Source organism: Tympanuchus pallidicinctus, unplaced genomic scaffold (assembly GCF_026119805.1).
Source record: "Tympanuchus pallidicinctus isolate F22 unplaced genomic scaffold, pur_lepc_1.0 scaffold4, whole genome shotgun sequence".
NCBI classification, from domain to species: domain Eukaryota; kingdom Metazoa; phylum Chordata; class Aves; order Galliformes; family Phasianidae; genus Tympanuchus; species Tympanuchus pallidicinctus.
The window spans coordinates 36,147,915-36,168,992 of record NW_026294758.1 but is presented as its reverse complement, the minus strand read 5'-3'; the positions used below and the strand labels follow the sequence as shown (position 1 = coordinate 36,168,992).

General features: G+C 40.0%; 1 protein-coding gene across 2 annotated transcripts in view; it reads left to right on the top strand.

Annotated features, from left to right (window-relative positions):
• The window catches only part of TLE4 (TLE family member 4, transcriptional corepressor), a 100,339-nt gene that overhangs the window by 25,882 nt on the left and 53,379 nt on the right, over nt 1-21,078 (top strand). For both annotated transcript variants that reach the window (XM_052700767.1, XM_052700768.1), the window contains exons 5-6: nt 4,604-4,666; nt 16,238-16,312. In XM_052700767.1, the coding sequence (XP_052556727.1) occupies nt 4,604-4,666; nt 16,238-16,312 (138 nt within the window). The remainder of the gene's footprint in view (nt 1-4,603; nt 4,667-16,237; nt 16,313-21,078) is intronic.

The window sequence follows — 21,078 nt, the reverse complement described above, 5'->3', positions numbered from 1 at the left end:
CATCTTTGGATTGTAGGGTGGCCTTACAGAAACCTATGTCAGTCAATTAGCTCCTTTTTATTATGTTACAGTAAACAATTGAGTGTGTTACTGTAGTATTATTCTGTACAGTTAATTGAAGAAATAGTTGCAGTGTCAAGACGGGATACTTTGTATTCACTGACATGAAAATGTGTGATCCAGATTGTTCGGGGATTTTTTTGTACATCATCTGCTCTTTTTTAATGTTAAGCAAAAAAATGCATAAATGGCGTGTTTTGTTTCTTGAGTTGTTATGGTTTAGGATCATTAATTTAATACCTAATAAGGAACACAGTAATGAGAAAATATTCTGACATCATTGAATGTTGTTAACTCTTCAATTCTGGACCACTGGAAATGTGTAATGCAGACACCATTTCTAAGGCAACACGAATAGTGTCCTCTGACAGTTTTGCCATCCTTACACTGGAAGTAAGCATTTGTTGAAAGCACCTTTTACCTTTTGCATTTGGCTATTTGAGTAGATAGGGTGCATCAGGAGAGCTTGGTGATAAAACATTGAATGTATTTCATGCCATTTTATCCAGGTGTGTATAAAAGCGCTTTAAATTCTCAGATCACATAGTTTACTTCCTCCTCTGGTAATCTGCTATTGCTGTAAGTTAGCATGTGTGTGTGCATACAGCTTGTCCATACTTTTTGCTGTAGATATTTGCTGATGGTTAAATTATGATATAGATGGATTGTTTCTATGAAAATTTGGGAACGAGGGAAATCTCCTTTAAAATTTTGTTTTCTGCTTCAGGCATTATGTGTCACTCTCAAACACTGAGGCTAAACTCTGCTGTGTCTTTGCTGTGTGCGTCCCACACATCTGCAGAGTATCAGTGTGGCTGCCATCTGGAAGGAGGATGGGCTGTGGTGTGTTCCTGATGCTTGGAAGAACATGAACTTTCATCTGCAGACCATTCTCTTAACTAGTGTGTAAAAAGAACTGATTTTTCTTTCTCAAAATAAGCAGAATTACAGTTTTAGCAGCAAAAACAGCAGCTACTGGACGGTTACTGATAAAGCGCTAGCCATTTCCAAAATATTTGTAAGATTGGGGTTAGAAGAGGCTTCATCCTTGAGTATTTGATAATAGCTCAGTGTCTGTGTTATGGTTCTTGAAGTCTTTTTTGGAAATAGCAAGAGGCACCCTAAGACAGTAATATTCTGAGAATGTTCAAGTGCAATTACTTTGGAGCCAGGCCTAAGCACTGTAGTAATGGAGTAATAAAGCAGATTGTTCACTTTTCATGAAGTCTCCTTGGCTCTGGCAGACAGTGTAGATAAGAAACTTTGAGGTTTTGGGCTTCAGAGCATTATAACCGTCCTAGGATTTGTGCAGGCACCCAGCACTCCGTTTCTCCAGCATGTCGACCCAAGGGCAGGCAGCTGTACTTCTGTAGTCCTGTGGTGAAGTCCTGCTGCTTGGTTGAGTTGCTCTGTTGCTGCTGAGTGCCACCTGAAGTGCCTTGCTCCCTGGGCTGATGTATCAGCTTGCTCTTCAGATGACTCCATCATTCCCTTTCACCATTAGGTGGTATAGAGCACTTACTCCTGAATACTTTCTGCTTTTGTTACCCTTCCCAAGACTTTTTAGTAGTTATTTGTGTGCTTCAAAGCAACTGTATTTATGGAAGTTGCTATGATTTTTATCCAAATGTAGTGTTGCAGATGTTAAAACATAACTATATATACAACCACACGACTAAGAAAGCACATTGCTAAGGAAGTGAAGACCAGTTTAATGAGGATGGAGTCTTTACATGTGGCTATGCCTAGGAAAGCTTTCTGATTGTTGTGACTGGCCTAGCAAGCCTCTTTGGCCAGCTGGGAAATACCGATGGGTGTCTTGGTGTCCCCTGAAGCCCTTGAGGTTCTTGTATATGTGGGGCTGGGTGCCGCGTTGCTTAGCTTCACTTTCTTGCCTGGGTGGACGCTCACTGTTCTGCATCCAGCAGGACTCTTGAAGAGAACTTATAAACAGGAGGGGAAGCAGCTATTTACAAGGGTGCATCGTGATAGGACAAGGGGGAACGGTCTTAAACTGAGACAGGGAATGTTAAGGTTAGATATTAGGAGGAAGTTTTTCACACAGAGGGTGGTGACACACTGGAACAGATTGCCCAAGGAGGTTGTGGATCCCCATTCCTGGAGGCTCTGGGCAGCCTGGTCTGGTGGTTGGCGACCCTGCACACAGCAGGGGGGTTGAAACTTGATGATCTTTGTGGTCCTTTTCAATCCAGGCCATTTGGTGATTCTAGGACTACTACCAAGAAGTTTGTTAAAGCTGTGGAACCTGCTGCTCACCTATACCAGCTCCTTACAACATTTTGCAAGTAACAATTTGGATTGGTGCTACCCAGGCTCAGAGTTAGCCTGAGGTAAATTTCTGTGTGAATACTGAGAAAACACTTTTCATGTATTTTTTGGCCATAAGAACAGTTAAAGAGACATATAATTCTATGTGCATGGGGGAATTATTAAAATAAAAACACTGTAGCCTAATACCTTAATTTAGGAGATATGCCCTGAAGTACGTTGAATGAAATTATTTTGGTTGACTAAGCTATATTCTGGCTAAACTAGAATTTATGAGTTTGATGGAGAAGTAGGTGAAATATTATAACTTAGGAGGTCAGATAAGACAGTTTTAATAGCTCCTTCTGGCCTTGAAATCTGTGAATCCCTGAACCTTTCTGAGTTACCAGAGTATGTGAGGGAGGCTCCAATATGAGTTAGAGACTGTGGTGTTTTGGGGCATTTCCCTCACGTGGAAAAGCCTCTGAGAGCAGGGTATGTAGTTTCTGTTTAAAGGCACTCAGGAGATTCCTTTAGAAAATACAACGGTGTGGCTTGGACCCAAAATTTGGAAATGACTGAATTAATGGTGCTTGAACCACTACAGCACAGGTATTTTGGAACTGTGAGTTGTCTTACGTTCTACAATGCCTTAATCAAACAATGGATCTCAAATAGTGCAGTGCTAGTTCATATAGTCTTTGTGTCTGGAGTTAGGCATAAACTTTGTGCCCCTTGCATTGCTTTGTGTAACAAGTACTTCATAAGAGTAAAACAAGTGAAATAGCATAGAGTAAAATAGTACAGTAAACACTGTCTATTAAAAGGATTTTTTAAGCTTTAGACTGTAGAATGTTACAGACATGTACTGACCTTTGCAACCAGGTGATGATTTACCTTTGTGATGGACATATTCTCAAGTGTTATTCAAGGTGCCTATGCTGCTAATAAAACAATATATGAATATCAAATAAGTATTAGAATGCATAAATTTAATGAGATGGGGGCTTGCATTAACCATGAAAATCAGTGAGAAGTTGCTGGGATGGTACAGTGTAGATATTGATATAAAGATAATCTGTAGGAGTTTGAATGGATTTTCTATTGATCAAATCAATTGAAATTGTATTGAGAAGTAGTGTGTGTGAATTCAAAAGTGTATTCACAGTGTGCACAAGGGGGCAGAGTTAGTTTCACATGTACCTTACCTCCAGCATACCGCATATTCTGGTTACCTGGCTGTATAACTGTAATATTCCTTGAGCACAGTTTTATTTTACATACAGTTCTCTCATTTTACTGCTGTTTCTAAACCGTTCAGTTCCGGGGTTATTTCTAAAGATAAGCATTTTTGAGGAGTGAATAGCGAAGACTGGAGGGTTGCTGGTAAAGGAAGGAAGTCCAGATTGCACAAGTTTGTATATACTTGTCACATGGTTAGTAATTTTGCAGGAAAAATATTCTGTCCTACTGTATTGTGAGAAACTGACCCTGGTTATGATTTATTACAAGAAAGTTAAAATTTATTGCAAGAAAGTCAACAGTTCTTTAAATATTCTGCTGCCTAAGCTGTAATTCTTGTATCTCCACTGAGATTTGCAAAATAGATGCACAGAATAAGAATTGATCTGCAGTATAGAAATAAAACACCATTTATTACCCATTTCTGATCACAATTGCTTAATAGAAGTAACTGCTGTTAATCCATGGTTTGGTCATAGCAAAAATATGACACAATAGTGCAAAACATCTAACCTTAGAAGATATGTGGTAAAATGATTCCCAGTGGAGTTTTATATTGTGTTGCTAATGTTCACATAAGAACAAAAGAACAATGTACATATAGAAGTAACTGGCTTATTTGTTCACTTACAGTTACATTGCTGTAATTTGAAGTGATGCTTCTTTTGCTTCCTGGGAGAGAATTTAGAGCAATCCACAGTATTCTGTTTATCTTCTTGTTACATCCACTAAAGACTTTTTCATTATACGTTAATGTATTTGATTACATAGTGAAAGTGAACATTTCTGTGTATCATATGGAATTTCTAAACTGTGTTTTGTTTTGTTTTGTTTTTTTTAAAGGAAAACTTTTTAGTCAGAAGTGATAGGCTTCTAGGAATTGTTGAACTGGCATCCAGATTTTTGTCAAGTTCTGCTAGCCAGAGGAGGGCTGGAGATGGAAGCAAACAAAAAACATGTATTCTGCATTCATGGTTGACAGTTGAGTCTGAGAATTTATATAATTAAACTTTTTTCTGCTTGTCATTTGCAGGCAGAAATTGTGAAGAGGCTGAACGCTATATGTGCACAAGTCATTCCCTTCCTGTCCCAAGAGGTAGGTAGTGATTTTTACTCATATCAGTCTAAATAGTTGCCTTGTTATAGTTCCTCTTGTTGAAGTGGGATTTCGTGTTGAGGTACTTCACTTAAGAATCTTACAGTGCTTCATTTGACTTTCCAGTGTGTTATTCTCATTGTAACTTAATTATCTTCTCCAATTCCATTATAATGTAATTTATATGTACTTACTTGAAATGAAGAGTGTTGTGATGTGTTAAACAAAATTTTAGTTGTTCAAATATTTTGCTGTCATGTACAAATGTAGTTTTGCTCCCAATTCTGACTTTGTCAATCTGAAATCAGAGGATAGCTTGCCAAAAAGGTAGGAAGGCATGATTTATGCTACATTCTTGGCGGAAGGCTTTGAAGTTTAGTAGAAACTTCTGTTTTGGTGTACTGAGTGGTGGTGTTCCACAGACTTACAAATGCAACTTTTTTTCTGCCTGTTTTCTCATCCCGGACTGGTTATTACCTTTAAATCCTTTTATTATTTCTGTGTATTTTTGCAGTATAGACAGAACATTGAAACTTACTGTAAGCTGATTTCTTTAAGCACTAATTTTCTTGAAATTACGATTTGCTGGTATTATCTTGAATGCTCAGTAGATGGTTTGAAGGGCACTGGAATTTGGGGGAGTTGGTTGGATCTTGCATGGAGCCTTGAAGTTGCAGGCATGGGTGAAGGGAATAGTCTGTGTGATTCGTGAAAGGAGTCATTGGGTGTGTGATGGCTTCCCTTGCCCACCCCTCCAGGACAACAGATGAGGAGTTGTGTGTGCTTCTGTTTAATTTGAGGTTTCACTGCTGTAGCATAGAAGTTAGAGTTGGAAGCTGTATTTCTTTGTAGTGTAATCCATAAAACGTATTTGTACCTGACAATGTGCTAGGACTCTCTTTTCTGCCTTCTCAGCTGTCTTGTAAAGTACTGTTGCTTTTCAGGGGAGCTGTTAGTCATGCTGTATTCTAAAGGCCGTATGCTCAACATCAGCATTCTGCTGATGCTGTGTGTGTGTATGTGTGTGCATGCATCTGCCTGTGTTTGAGAAGAAAATGGTGCTATCAGAACTAGAACTTGGCAATGTTCATGAGTGTGTCAGTGCTCTTTGCCTTTGAAGATAGGTTTGTGGTAAATAAATGATGTGTAATTATCTAATTATATTGCTGGAGGACCAGAATTCAAGTATTGTTTGGATCTAAAACAAGTAACTACTGGTGTTGTATTTTGCTACAGAATCACTGTACTTTTAGTTATGGGTTTTCATATGCTGCACAGAATCATAGAATCACAAGGTTGGGAAGGACCTACAAGATCATCTAGTCCAGTCATCCTCCCATTACCATTGCTACCACAGGCTACTAAATCATATCTCGTAGCTCCTCATCCATTTGAGGGCGAGGACACTTGAACACCTCCAGGGACGGTGACTCCACCACCTCCCTGGGCAGCCATTCCAGTGCCTGACCACTCTGAGAGAAAAAGATTTTCTTTATGTCTAACCTAAACCTCCTCTGGTACAACTTGTAGCCATTTCCTCGGGTCCTTTTTGTTGCCTATGAGAAGAGGCCAAACCTCTCCTCATCACAGCCTCCCTTCAAGAAGCTGTAGAGCATGATGAGGTTTCCTCTGAGCCTCCTCTTCTCTAGACTAAACAATCCCAGGTCCGTCAGCTGCTCCTCATAAGATCTGTGCTCCAGACCCCTCACCAGTTTTGCTGCCCTTCTCTTCCAGGACATCAGTGTCACATTTGTAGTGAGGGGCCCTCCAGGCAAACCAGGGTACCCAAACAACGGTATACCTGTCCATGCCACAGATAGCCAGTTTCCCCAGGAGAATGCTGTGAGAGACGGTGTTAAAGACTTTGCTGAAGTCTCAGTAGACTGCATCAACAGCCTTTCCCTTGTCTACCAGTCTCGTCACCCAGTCTTAGGAGGAGATGACGTTGGTCAAGCACGACCTGCCTTTCATGAGCCTGGGCTGGCTGGGCCACATGGGCACGTGCCATGTGATCTCACCCAAGATGATTTGCTCCATAACCTTCCCTGGTACTGAGGTCAGGCTGACAGGCCTCTAGTTCCCCGTATCCTCCCTGCGGCTCTTCTTGTAGATGGGAGTCACATCAGCAAGCTTCCAGTCCTCTGTGAGCTCTCCAGATATCCAGGAGCAATGGTAGATGGCTGACAGCGGCTCAGCAATCACTCCCGCCAGTTCCCTCCTCACTCTAGGATGGAGCCTGTCCGGTGCCATGGACTTGTGACAGTCCAGATGGAGGAAGGGCTCTCTAACTGTCTCCACCTGAATCACCAGGGTGGTATTCTGTGTAGCATCCCAGACTTCCAGAGCAGGGCGTAAAGTGTCCTGAGGATAACTGATCTGCCTATTAAAGGCAGATGTAAAGAATGCATTGAGGACCTCAGCCTTCTCCTTATCTTCAGTGGTCACATTCCCCACTGCATCAAGTAAAGGATGGAAATTCTCCTTGATTCTTCTCTTACCATTGGTACCTTTGTCAAAGGACTTCTTATTCTCTTTGACTGCAGTGGCCAATCTGAGTTCAAATTGGGCTTTTGCCTTCCTAACTTCCTCTCTGTATACCTTAGCAGCTTCCCTGTAATCTCCCCAAGTAGCCTGTCCCTTCTTCCAGAGGACATAGACTCTCTTTTTCTTGCAGAGTTTCAACAGTAGTTCCCAGTTAATGCACACTGGTCTTCCCCTGCAGCTTGCCTTACAGCATTCAGGGACAGCTGTTTTTGTGCCCTTATGATTTGCATCTTGAGCAGTGTCCATGCTTCCTGGACCCCTTTATTCTTAAGGCGAAACTTCCCAGGGACCCATGCTACAAGCATCCTGCACAGGTCAAAGTCTGCCCTCTTGAAGTTCAAGATAGCAATTCTGCTGGTCACCCTTCTGACATCTCCAAGAATAGAGAATTCTATGATTTCATGGTCACTCTGCCCAAGACAATCCCCATCCTTCACATCTCTTACCAGTCCTTCTCTATTAGTGAAGAGCAGGTCTAGCAGGGCATCAATCCTGGTAGGCTCTCATACCAGCTGTGTAAGGAAGCTGACTTCCATGCACTCTAGAAACCTCCTGGACTGCATCCTCTGTCCTATGTTATACTTCCAACATGTATCAGGAAAGTCAAAGTCTCCCAGGAGAACAAGTGCTGGCAATCACGCAACTTCTGCAGTCTGCTCATAGGATGCCTTGTCCTTCTCTTCATCCTGATTAGGTGGTCTGTAGCAGACCCCCATCAAGATGTTGCCCCTGTAGACCTTTCTCCTGATCGTTATCCATAGACACTCAACTTCGTCATTCTCAACCCCGAGGTCTTCAACATCGAAACTGTCTTTTATATAAAGGGCCACACCACCACCCTTCCTTCCTCGTCTGTCCCTTCCACAAAGCTTGTAGCCATCCATCACAGCACTCCAGTCATGGAAGTGGTCGCACCACATTTCGGTAATAGCAACTAGGTCATAGATAGCCTGCCACACAATTGCTTCTGAGCCCTCCTGCTTGTTGGCTGTGCTGTGTGCATTGGTGTAAATGCACTTCAGCTCAATCATCTGCCTCACCGCTGCTCAAGCATCGTTCCCCTAGGCTCATCTCTTGTGAGCCTTGTTTTGTCCCGTTTCCCTGTCATTGCTAGTTTAAATCTCTTTTGATAAGCCCCGCTAGCTCCTGCGCTAGGATTTGTTTTCCCCTTTGAGAGAGGTGCGTTCCATGTACAGACAATAAGCCAGGATCCGGGTATACTGCCCCATGATCAAAGAACTCAAAGTTTCTGCCTTGACACCACCCTCTGAGCCAATTACTCATTGCTTGCGCTTTCCAAGCCTGTTCCATGTCCCTCATTGCCCTTGAAGGTATAGAACAAAAGATCACTTGCGCTCCCGCTCCTTGGACTAAACGTCCTAAACCCCTGAAATCTTTTTTCATAGTTCATAGGCTTCTCTGAGCAATTTCATAACTGCCCACCTGAACTATGAGTAATGGAAAGTTATCAGTGGACCTAACCAGCTTTAGGAGTTTCCTGGTTATGTCCCTGACCCAGGCCCCTGGAAGGCAGCACACTTACTGATGGCTTGGGTCTGGTCTGCATATGGGACCCTCTGTTCCTCTGAGAAGGGAGCCACCCTCCACGGTCACCTTTCTTTCTTTCTTGACAGAGGCAGTCTCAAGGTGTGGTTATCACCTCACCATAGGCTCCCTCCTAGGCAGATCCTCCATTGCCTCACCACTCATCTCCCCTTCAACCTCCAGCGTATGAAACCTGTTTCTTAGAGAAAGCTGGGGAAGCGAGGTAGGCAGGCAGACATGAATAACACAGCATATAAAAATGAGGTGTAAAGCTGATTCATACTCATGCTAAAGTGAGCACAGAAATGTCACGATTTTGAAACAAAGGCAGGATTGAGTTCTTGGCAGGCAAAGCTGTGATCTTGGCAAAGGCACAGGATCAGCATTTCTATGACAGAGACATCTTTTCCAGAGTATGCAGTACAGTGTTTAGAAACTTTGTACCAGAATACTCCTACTGGAACTGCTATTTTCAGAAGAATTCTTGAGCAGAACGTTATTACAGTATGTAATAGCAGGTCGTGCTGCTCTGCTTGCTCTGCTTCCAGATCCCAGGCTGTTCTTCCTGGAACAAGCATGATTCTTGCCATGAAGAAAGAGAGCTTAAAGTACATCTGAAGAGAGACATGTTTGATTCACAGTGACTGATGGATTTTGGCCCTCAGCTTTGATTTTGGAAGTGCTAGCCTGCATTGCCGCTGTGTGCTCACATGGATTTAAAAGAAGAAAATACACTTAAGTTTTTGAGATATAGTATTAGTGGCATCCTGCTTAGGTGAGCTCAGACTCTGCCCTGTTTTTCATTTGCTCTCCAGTGCCTGCAGCTGCATCAACCAGGAGTCCTTCTCCTGAAAGCTGGAATTAGCACAATTAAAGTGCATGTATTAGAAAGAGAGGAGGCACTGTGATCACTCTGCATCTTATTTCTTACATCTCTTCAGTCAAGGCTGTTCTTCCTTGTGGTCACTTGCAGTAACTTTTGAACCATGAGCCAAGGGGCTTGATCAGTGTTTGACAGCATTCTGGACTTCAAGCTAGGCATGGAGAATATCACTTCAAAACAACTTTGAACTTAACTATTAACTATATTCCAACGTCTTCTCATTGACATGCTTGCTGTAGGAACTACGTAGATGGAAGACAGAGATGGCTGAGATTGTAAACTTAAAAAATTACATTGTTCCATTCCACTTCTGTCATGGGTACAGTATGACCTCATGAGGGCTTAAGCACAGCAGTGTCATTGTGCTTTGTGACTGCTGTTTACTTTTTTAAGTTTTAGGTCAGAGCTTTGAGAAGTTATAGTTCTGAAAGCAGACCTGCCTGTGGTTTCTGCCCTATCGAGCCGCTGCTTTTCAAAACCATGGCCCACAAACTTTCCTTCAGCTATTTGCATGAGTCTTGTTTACCAAGTCTTACAGCTTCTTCTCTGTGTATACTCTGTGATATTGAAGCTCTTTGGGCTATACAGGAAATTGAAAGGTCAAAATAAGTTCACAAATAAGGCATTTTTGTATGTGGTGACATAGACAAAAGGGATCACTTCTAAAAAGCCGCTGTACACATTTGTATTACTTGGAGGCAAGTGTATTTTCTAGTTTATCTAGTAAGATGGAAAAGGGACTAGAATAATTGAATACAGAAGCACAAAAAGACTTTTCATTTATCTTGATAGTGCTGCTGAAGGTGATACTTTTCATATTAGAGTTAAGAAAATCTTAGTGATTCTTTGACATCTATTATACAGTAACATTTTACAATCAGGTTGTATTGGCGTGTGCTAATGAGGCAAAAGAGAACTGGTCTTTAGTTTCAAGCATTCTGCTAGTCTTAGTTTCCATCTAATTTGTGTATTTAAAAACTAAGTGTCTTAATGGAACCCTCTTTATTTCATCATCTAGATTAATAGAGAACTGAATTGCAGTATGCTTTTGCTGTTTATGCAGTTTGCATACAGTATAATTGTGGAACAGTGCCTGAAAAATGTGATCAGACTCCTTCCTATTGTGCCTGAGGGAAAAATGAACAAAATGCAGTGGTTACATGCACTGATGGCAACATTATTGCCTCATAATGGCACCAGGTTAACTTGTCTTACTGCTTGTTAACTTTGTAAGGAATCAATGAGTTGCGATAACTCACTTAGAAGCAAGAAATTGTGTCCAAAATCACTAGAGATCTCTTGAAATGAATGCAATTACAATATGTCACCCTTCTGTGTACTACTGCCTGCTTTGTTTCAAGGAGCATACCAGTAAAATATTCAAGAATTTTTTCAGATGCAAGAGTTCAGTCAGATTTACAGTGCTTCAGATTACCTAACTATGCATCAAAAATAAAGTTTTTAAACTTCCTATATATGCAGTCAAATACTGTCTTGTTTTTATGTTGACTTCAGCTTGAGAAAACTGAAAAACAGCATTAAGAAATACAAACTTCCCCTTTTCAGTAAATAAGAGTGACTTTGTGGTCAAAGCTTGAGATGAACCTCAGGGGTGATCATTGTTCAATTTGTGCTGCTGTTGCAGACTTCCTGTGTTGCAGTAGTCATTTTTAGTCATTTTCCACCTCTGTGTGATGTTGTGAGATACTGGTGTGCTCAAGGTACCTTCTATTAAATATGGGGAAAGAGGTGCCCACAGGCTATAGGTAAATGCTTGGAGCTTGTTAGCACTCAGTTAATGTAGTTTTGATAGTGTGCAGCTGGTGTAGATAGTTTGATGTTCGCATCCTTTTATGATCTAGCTGGTGAGAGTCTATTCATTTTGGGTATAAAGCTGTAGATTGCTCCTCTGCTAATTTATGCTGCTTCTCAGTTGGGCATACCAGCTGCAGCACAGTGTGACATTTCTTCAGACATGTTGGTTTCAGGTTGAATCTGGTTCCTGTCTTGTCAGCGTGGTGTGTATGTGTGTCTCAGTGCAGCCTGTGGCTGTTGCTGTCTACCTGGCCTGTGTATCCTGAGTGCCAAGTGACGTGTGCTGGATTGTGGCTTTTTTTTTTTTTTTTTTGGTGTGACTGAGTTGCTCTTGGATCATGGTTACCTAATTTTGGGTAAATATCAACTGTTTTTGTGTTTATACACACATACATACATAAGTTGTCTGATTTGCACTTCAAGCATTGTTTAGGCTGGAGGAAGCTATCAGAAAAGTTTCTGAAGATTTAGGGTCCGTTCCAGTGAACAGGCTGATAGCAAGATAGAAGGCCTGCTCTTTAGTAGCTTTCAGTTTCCATGCAAAACAAGGTGGTCACGTTGACTTAGGAGAGCAGTGGGATGCCACTCATCCATATGTGCAAAGGAACAATCATTAGAAAATACTGCATATGTTCCCGAATGCGGTCCTTTCCTCTCAAGCACTTTACTATTAGCGGATGGTTTTCCTTTTGCAGGATAGACACATGCTCACTCTTCTCTATATTGATATCTTATAAAGGAGCTTCTAAAGCTTAGTAAGTTTGGATGAAGAACATTAAGTGCATTGTATAGAAGCAGAGCAAGGGTCTCTGAATGTTATTCAAAAGGTAATAACCATTGGTCTGAGATTTGAGAGACTGAGAAGAAAAAAGCATTTTCCTCCATCTTAGACTTGCCCAAGACAAGCTGAAATAGAAAGTATAAGGAAGCTATCACATATCTGTAATCCTTCTACCGTGGAATACATCTTATTAGCAATTTATGCATATATTGCTAGTAGTTTTCTTAGAATCTTATGAAGTGGTTATTAGATCTCGTCTGAATTGCAGTGCCTGGATTCAGTGACCCTGCCGATCCTTCTTAGTTTTCTAAGCATGTGCTATACTCCACTGTAAATGTGTTTTTGCTCACTGGTGTTTTCAGTACTGCCTCATCTCATTATGCTGTCTCTAGATCAGGCTTCTCAGAATAACACTGCTTTATTTCCTAAGGAAGACCTGGTCTGTTCTCCCTCTAGACAGATAATACAACAACAAAATATTATAAATAAAACATAGCAAAATTTACCTGCTTCTGCAAAGTAAATTATCTGTGATTTTTGCATTGAGTTTTATAAATGGTGCTGGAGGAAAGCTGGAATTAGACATTTCTAACACCAACTTCTGTGCATGTATGTTGGGGAATTTCACTGCTTGACTGCCATCAGCATGGCTCCCCTGTTGTTGGAAGCAGCATGGTGCTCCAGTATTTTAAAAAAAAACAAATAAACACAACAACCAAACAACAACAAAAAGAAACACAGATATTTTCCACCATGCTGCAATGCATGCACAGGAATCAGGGCTAAGTGACAGTGTGGTAAGACAATGTGATTGCAAAAACGCCTACATCCTTTTTGTGGTCTCTGTTGTTGCTACCCACCATGAAACCAAAAGGAGAAGATTTTCCAGCATAAGGCAACTGCAGACACCATTCCCTGCAGAAAACAGAAAGGGATCAAGAGCGGAGACAGAGAAGAAGTTAAAAAGGAGAAATGATACTAGTCTGCATGACAGGCGAGGCAGGGCACCAAGTTCATTGCTCTGGTCTGGTATGCAAAATCCTGCTTTGTCATAGCTGAAAGTAGTGGTCTTGTCATTTAATTGCATGCAAGAAGATAGGCTAGCATTAGAATTTGTGAAAGCTGCAACACTCTCTCTTCATGTAGCTGACGAAAAAGTAAAAGTATTTTATTTGGAGGTATTTTTTAAATTTAGTTGTAAGTCTTTCATGACCATCTGATGGGTAGTCTAGTGCTTGGTGCTAATGTGATGCCACTGGTTGCTGGAGCACGTGTAGGGTGTGCACCCAAGCACAGTGCTGGACTCCAGCAGTGGTCTGGTCTGGCAGCTGCCCTGCCCTCTGTGGTGTTGCCTGCCCATCATGTTGCATCTGGTCCACGTTGCATACATGGACCACTATCGTATGCCTCCTTGTATGTTCTGCCAAATTAAGAGGCATCCAGTCTGTGATCAGTGATGTGAAACCCGTAATTCCCTCACACAAAGGATTTGATGAGTAAGGAATCCCCATGCCAAGAAGGTGTGAGTTGATGTGGAGGCCACTCTAATTTTTCTTGCTGTGATGCACTGATGTGTGTTGTTTGCATATGTGATTCAAAGTAGCTTATGGGTCACGTGGGGCAGTACCTCCAGCAGGGTCTCAGGGATATGGAAGGGGGTTGGAAGTGGCTAGATTGCTCTGCTGAGGTAAAAGTGATGGAAAGGCTAATTACAGACCATCTATTTTCTGTGTTGTGCATACCATGGCACTGAAGATTAAATCAGTGTTAAAACAGCTGGCAACAGAGAGTTTTAATTGTTTCTACCATACCTAATTTAGGTGCAGCTTTACAAGGCCGATGGGTTTTCTCTTTATAATGGCTTGATCCCAAGCCTATTAGAATCAATGAAAGATGCTCTGTGTTATTGGTTAGGGAATTTCTGTCTTGCAGTGTTTTTCAGCAGAAATCTTAAAGAGCGATTTTGGTGCTTGACCCTTCCACATTCACTTCTTCTCACCTGGGAATGAAACAGTGTTTTCCCAAATACTCTTCAGATCCATTGCATGTATGTGTGCTGTAAATGGAACAGAGCCATCTGGACTATTGTAGAGTCAATTTATTTTTCCAAAGCCTAGACAAAAATTTCAAGCATTTCTGTAACATTGTTGAGATTTTCGGGCCAGAATTTTGCAAGTTCCTTGGAAGATGTTTCTTTTTCTCTCTGTGGCCCTGGGGATGGAATTTAATTAGATGGGTATTACGATTGTAAAGAAGAATGCTCATACATAGGGCTGGATTCCTGTCTTTATTTTCATGGAAAAAAAGGTATTACCTAGGAAATGACAGGAAACCAATGATGACTGTAATGTGATCAAAAATTCTGTGATCCTTTTGGGGTGGAATTGACCTCTGCTTGAATATGGTGGAGTAATTTTTTTGGTCACTTCTTGTCTTACAAAACCACATATCACTGATCGTTCAGCTACTTTATATGTCCTTACCACGTGATGATCTGGAGATGATAATGCATCGTCAGGAACTTGAGGCTTGAGAATTGCAGTTTTCTTTTTAATGGTTATCCGTGATGGCGATACACCACTCATTGCAGTCTTTTTTCCCAATGCCAAGAACACATTTGCTCATATTCAGCCCTGTTTTTTGTTCTTTACGTTTGCTGCTCTTAACTGACAGATTTGGTTTATGTTAGCACTGTACCTTTAGAAAACCCTAAATTGGACTGCTGTGGTTATGTTTGCCATAGTATGTTATTTGTTCTCCTGGCATTTCCTTCATTTAATTATTCTTTGCTTAAAAACAAACAAACCTTAAAACCATTTTCTTCCTTCCCAGGAATGTTTCTAAATTACCTCCTTCGTTATTTTCTGTGCTTCAGGTTAGCATTTCTCATGGTTATGTGTGGATTTTTAGGCTTGCTTTTCCTCATCCCAGGAACTTTTAGGAGAGGGTATTTGTAAGTGACAAGGCCCTTTTTGTTTCTGCATGGCAGACTCTGTCTCCATTTTGTAAAGAAGTTAGCTGGGTGGGGAGCACCAGGAGCTGGCACGTCTGAGGATGTCAAACCTAGGCGCAACAGCACCCTTCCTCCTCTGAGTGGAGGTTGCTATACTCAATCTGTGGCTGTAAATCAAGGGTGATTCATTCCCAGTACTGAGCATGCAATTGCTTGCATCTCTACCTGGACCCTCCCCACCCCTTGCACCAGTTTCTTATTGTAATTTCAACCCTACAGGGCTGCATGTGCAAATGAATTTGCCAATGGTAGAGCTTCAAACTGGCACAGGTCTGGCTGCAGGATTAGGATTTGACTTTATTTGTAGCCAGTGTTTTCAAATAAATACCAATCACTTTTCAGTGTACAGCAATTTTGAATTTACTTCAGGAATACAGTATCACTCAAACTGAGATAATATAACCACTGAAGCTTGTAAACTTGTGTTGTTAATTAGACCATGTGTTTTTGATGGACTTTTTAAACCTATTAAAATTTACGTGTTGGGGATTGAAATAATTAGTTCTCTTTCACATGTTTGACAGAATTGTGAATGGCATTTTAAATTTCATTCTTATGGTTGAGTTGCTTTGAAATATACTAAGGAGGAGAATCTGTATATCCTTCAGTGATGTGGGCGCTGTGTGGTTGTTGAAAATACATACCTTTCATTTTCAGTATGCTTTTTTTTTTTTTTTTTTTTTTAATCAAGAAGTTTCTCTGACTGTAAGGAAAGTGATTTGCTTTTAAAGGTGACGTGTAAGTTTGGGAGTGCATTGATGAACAGAAGGAAGGCAGGGTCCTCAAATGGGTTGTAAAATTGGTCTTTTCGGTGCAAGGGTATTCCAGGAAAGTAATGGCATTTTATACACAGAGTTTGACTGTTAGAGAACTATCATTTCAAATGTGTGATTGAAAAGTAAAAAAGGAAAAAACAACAACAACAACAAAAAAACGCATAATAATTTAGAAAACAAATAATTTTATTCTGTTTCTGATCTTCATTTGTAGCACCAGCAACAAGTGGTGCAGGCTGTGGAGCGTGCCAAGCAAGTGACCATGGCAGAACTGAACGCAATCATTGGGGTATGTGGTCTTTCCATTTCAGCTCTAATAGCATTTATAAAAAGCTTCTTTTCCCTTTCCTTCCCTTCTCTCCCTTCCTCTCCCCTTCCCTTCCTTTTCCTTCCATTCCCATCAATTAGTTAAAGTTGGGGGCAGTGGAGAAGGTCAGTAGCTTGATCTTGATAAAAGCTGGCTACTGCCTGAAAATGTTGTTTGTGATGTGTAGAGTAAACAAATAGGTTAATGCCTGTGTTGTATCCATTCCCTAAAGTTGGACGGATATTTTTCTTTTAAATCAGATTATTTTCTTTTAAGACGGATTGTTTTCTTTTAAGTCACGTTGCTTCCTTTGTATACTGCCTGCTAGTCTGCTTCTGCACCATGCTAACAGCTTTTGTACGGCACACTAAGCCTCAATGAGGAATTGTTCCCTTTGCTGCTTCTCAGACTACCGTGCAGAAAAGCACATGAGAATATTCACCACACATTCATATTTACTTTGCAAAATAATTTGGTTACTTTTATAACAAAAAAATCTTGGAAACAACATACAGCAAAATATCCCTTCCCTGGTCCGAACATACGTGTGTGTGCAGCCTCTCTTGTAAAAGCTTTACTACTGGTGGTATGGGCTCAGTGTGGAACCCCTGCAAGCTTTATGGGTGTGGGCAGCCACAGTGTTTACATTTTATGACTGGTAGGAAAGGCATAGTAACAAAAGCTATGGCTGTTGCCACTACATAAAATAAAGGTGAGGAGTCATAGCTTAATAGCACATTATTCATGTGTATAATTATGCAGCTGGTGCAAGCAGTTGTTTAAGTTATTCTAATGAAGACGCTACAACTGTACTTCACATATTCTGCCCCCTCCCAAATGCTTTTTCTTTTGTGTATAGATTATACATAAAAGTCTTTTTCTTTTTTTTTCTTTTTTTTTTTTTTCAGTGTATCAAACACACTTTGAAATGCTAATTATTCCATTTACTTTCATTAAAATTCAAATTGCTGAGTGAAGATGTGGATAAGGGTCGCAGAATAATCAATCTGAAGTGAAGATATTGCTTCAATTATGCCTCTGTCTTTTAACAAGGAAATCGGGACTCTCTGATCATTGCTGACAGTAGTGTAGAGCAGTGGTCTGATTGTAGCTTGTTTTTAATAGTCTGTTTCTAACTCTGTTTTGTATCCATCTGACCACGAGAAAACACTGGTAGTCAATTAGAAGATATAAATGGAAAAGAGTAACCTTTATTTCCTCTGAAGTGCCCGTTAGAAAGAAGGAGGTGAATCAGAGCGAGTCGTGTAGAATCATGAATAACATTTGTTGTACGTCTTTTACGCTCCAGTGGGGAAAGTGGGAGATGAATAATTTGCCAATTAGTTTTCATTACCTAACCTAAAATATTGCCTTCTATTAACATTCTTTGCATAAAGTAAGCAGCTAAAGGTTGGTTTCTTTGTTGTAGAAGTTTTTGTGTGTCTGCTGTGCGTGTGTATAGTGTTGCTGTGTGTGCGCATACCATTTTGTCAGTGTGCGTGTGTGTACACATACGCATGCATATGAATACTTCGCAATCTATTTGTGTACATTTTTGTCATTCAGTTTTGCATTAGGGAGACTGTGAAAAGTAATTTGCATCCTAGGGATGAGAAAAGTTTATTGATGTAGAGCCTATTGCATTTGTTATTTAAGTTTATCCTGTTTTCATGAATCGCTAAACTACTCAGAATAGATATAAAAAGATTGGATGCTTGTCTGGGAGCCTCGCAGTTACTTCTCTTGGTTTGCTCCCACCAGACAGAAGAAAATTTTGTATTTTGCTGTCTGAATTTATCTTTTCAAGACAATTGAGATTCCATCGCTGGAAATTTTTATAATGTCTGAAGTTTGTTTCTGTGCATTAAAATAGAATAGCTTTCATCTCCCTCAGAAGGGTGATTTTAGCTTTCAGTACTTCCTTTTTCCACTCTTGTTTTATGTTGATTTAGGAAATGCTGCGTAGCATCTCTCTTCATTTTTAGAGAAATGGGAGCAGTGCTGTCTAAAATGCCATGTTCTGCACAGTCAAGAGGAAGTAATCGAATTCAGTTTTAAGGAAATTCATTAAAAAAAAATAAAGCTGAATAAACAGAATAGCAGGTTATCAGAAGATCTTAAGTTCTAGTTCTGTGAACACCTGTAATAATTTTATATCTGAACTTAGATAGATTTAGAGTCTGAAAATGTAGAGTGGGACTAAAAGAGTCTTGTCATATTTTGTGAGTACTGATAAAAGAAAAAAAAAAACATAATTAGAAATCATGGCTCTAATTATGTTGAATTATATTCTTTTGTTCTTGGATAAGTCTGACAGAGTTCATGTTCTTTTAACACTGTGATATTTTAAAAGCTTCTAATGTTTGCTTGCTCTTTAAAACCTCTCTAAATAAACTTCTTTTAATTTCCCATTGAGATGTATAGTGGAAGAAAACATAAGCAATATCATGAGTTTTTGAAATATAAATGTTGTAAAAAATCCTTTGTGTTTGGGGCCTCTGTGTTCCCTTGACTCAGAACTACTCTGGTTTGAGTGGAGGAGCAACAGCTGGAGTTTAAAATGGATTTTGCTGGAATAGAGTTTGGCACAAGAACAGAATTGAATGTACACAAATCATGTCTCTCTTTGTATTTCACATACATATTTTTATATGAATGTTCTCTGATTTAATGGAATCTGATGAAGCACCTTTTTAACTTTGCAATATTATTCTATCTTCATTGGTAAATGAACCAAATCACTGATCCGTGCAGTTTAAATGCAAAATACTGAAGTGAGCCTGGAACCCGGAGAGATTGCTTGTTCTCCTGACAATAAACTCGTTGTGTTTAATGGAATGAAACACAGTTATAATGACTTCTTTCACAGGTCATGTTCAGTTTAAAGCTGTTGACGGACTGAAACAAGTTAAATATAATCCATCTTCTTTTTGAGAGATACAATGAGAAAAACTAACCCAAAACTATGTGTCATAAGCATGCTGCAAGAGGATTGTAAATCTGCATCTGATATTTGCCATGGGCAGCGTGGAATAGAATTTTTGGTTGGAGGAGTTGTAGCGCACACTCAGCTGTTCCTTTCCAGGTTGGGTGCAAAGGTGTGAGCAACACGGTGCACCCAGTTGGTCTTTTCAAGTGTCATAGCTGCCGTGCTTTTAAATTGGAAACTGCAAGATCACACTCTTTGAACAGTGCACAAATTGTAGCCTTAAATCAGCAGTAAGATCTAATTAGGAATGATGTTTTCATTTACTGTATTATTATTCTGAGTCATCTAACTGTCTTAAAATGTTTTTGTTTTTTTTTTTTTTAATCCACTATACTGTATAATAGGAACTTGCTGTGTGAATGCGGTTGAAGGGAACCATGGAATTTACTTGTATAAGAATTTTACCAGAGTATGTTTTTCTGTTTTAAAATAGTTGGTTTTAAAATAGTTGGTTTTCAACTGTGTTTGGGTACTAAGAAAGAAATGGAGGCTGCTTATGTGTATGTTTATCACAGGAGAGATAAATGCACCAAAAACTTAAGAACAGGCATGTGATGGTGTTCAAAGAAAATGCAGTTTAGCACAAGAAATGCTGAACCTCAATTTTTAGTAGTGACATTTTAATGATAGGAAGTCTGCAAAATTATTTGCCATCAATTGTAAAGGCAATAACAAGCCTTGGTGGTTTTTCACACTCTCTGTGTTAAGTGCTTTCAGAATGACAGCGTAAACTGTGTTAGAGAACTCCAAGGAAGTAAAACTGATTAAAATGTTCATGCTTGAATGGTGCTGATGGAATAGTTCATTTGGACTTTCTCTACCTCCTGCAGCTCAAGCTGAAATATTAAAATTCAGTGGATTTAAATCTCTCTCCCCTCAGCTCAGGAAAAAAACATTACATTTTAATAGGTTTTAAACTCATAATTCATTGGTTTGGAGCAGCACTATTAAATCTATTTAAATATTACTTGTATTACTAAGGAAATGATTTAAATGATTTTGTCTTTACCATTCTATACATCTGAGAAAAAGGGGAAGAAAAAGGCTTTGGTTTAATTCTTAAGCATTTTGTTTTATTATGTCACTTTTACTATTTATTTTAAATGTAAGCAAATGGCAGTTCTTGGAAGAAAGGATGCTTCTATATTGTGGCATGTAACTGTGAAGCTATCAAGCTCCTTTTTTAATACCCCACCAATCAAAAGCTCTGTCTTGTGTTTGAAGTTGAAGTGCTAGTTTGCCCCATCTCAGAAGGTGTGTAATTTGCTTGGTTGTTTGTTGTTTTTTTGGGTTTTTTTGAGCAAATTGTGTTTCTACAGATGTGGAGAACAATGTCTGTTTAAATACACCGTATGCTATTCTCCAGGCATGCAAAGTTTTGAAAGTGTTGTGGTGCAGATAATTGCATACAAGTTGTAATACAAACCTAGTGTGATTGCGTGCTGTTGCTCCCAGGGCTCCAGTGGTGCAGAGGTCTGCTGTTAGGTATCAAGGTGCTTGTAGCATTGCAGAAGTATTTTCAACTCCTGCATGGTAGGTTATTTCTGCCTTTCGCATGTGCTTGTGCAGTGAAGTAGAGAGCAGAGGGACTTCTGGGGTTCTTTTGATTGAGGGGAGCTAGCCTAGGCTGACATTGCTAACTGTGAGATGATGGAGGAGGGCCAACGCCTTGCCTTGAAGTTTAACAGGAGCAGGGATGCTCTCCTACACAGTGTCCAGTTGCAGGCAGACTTTTTACCACAGGGTGGTACAGAGAAGC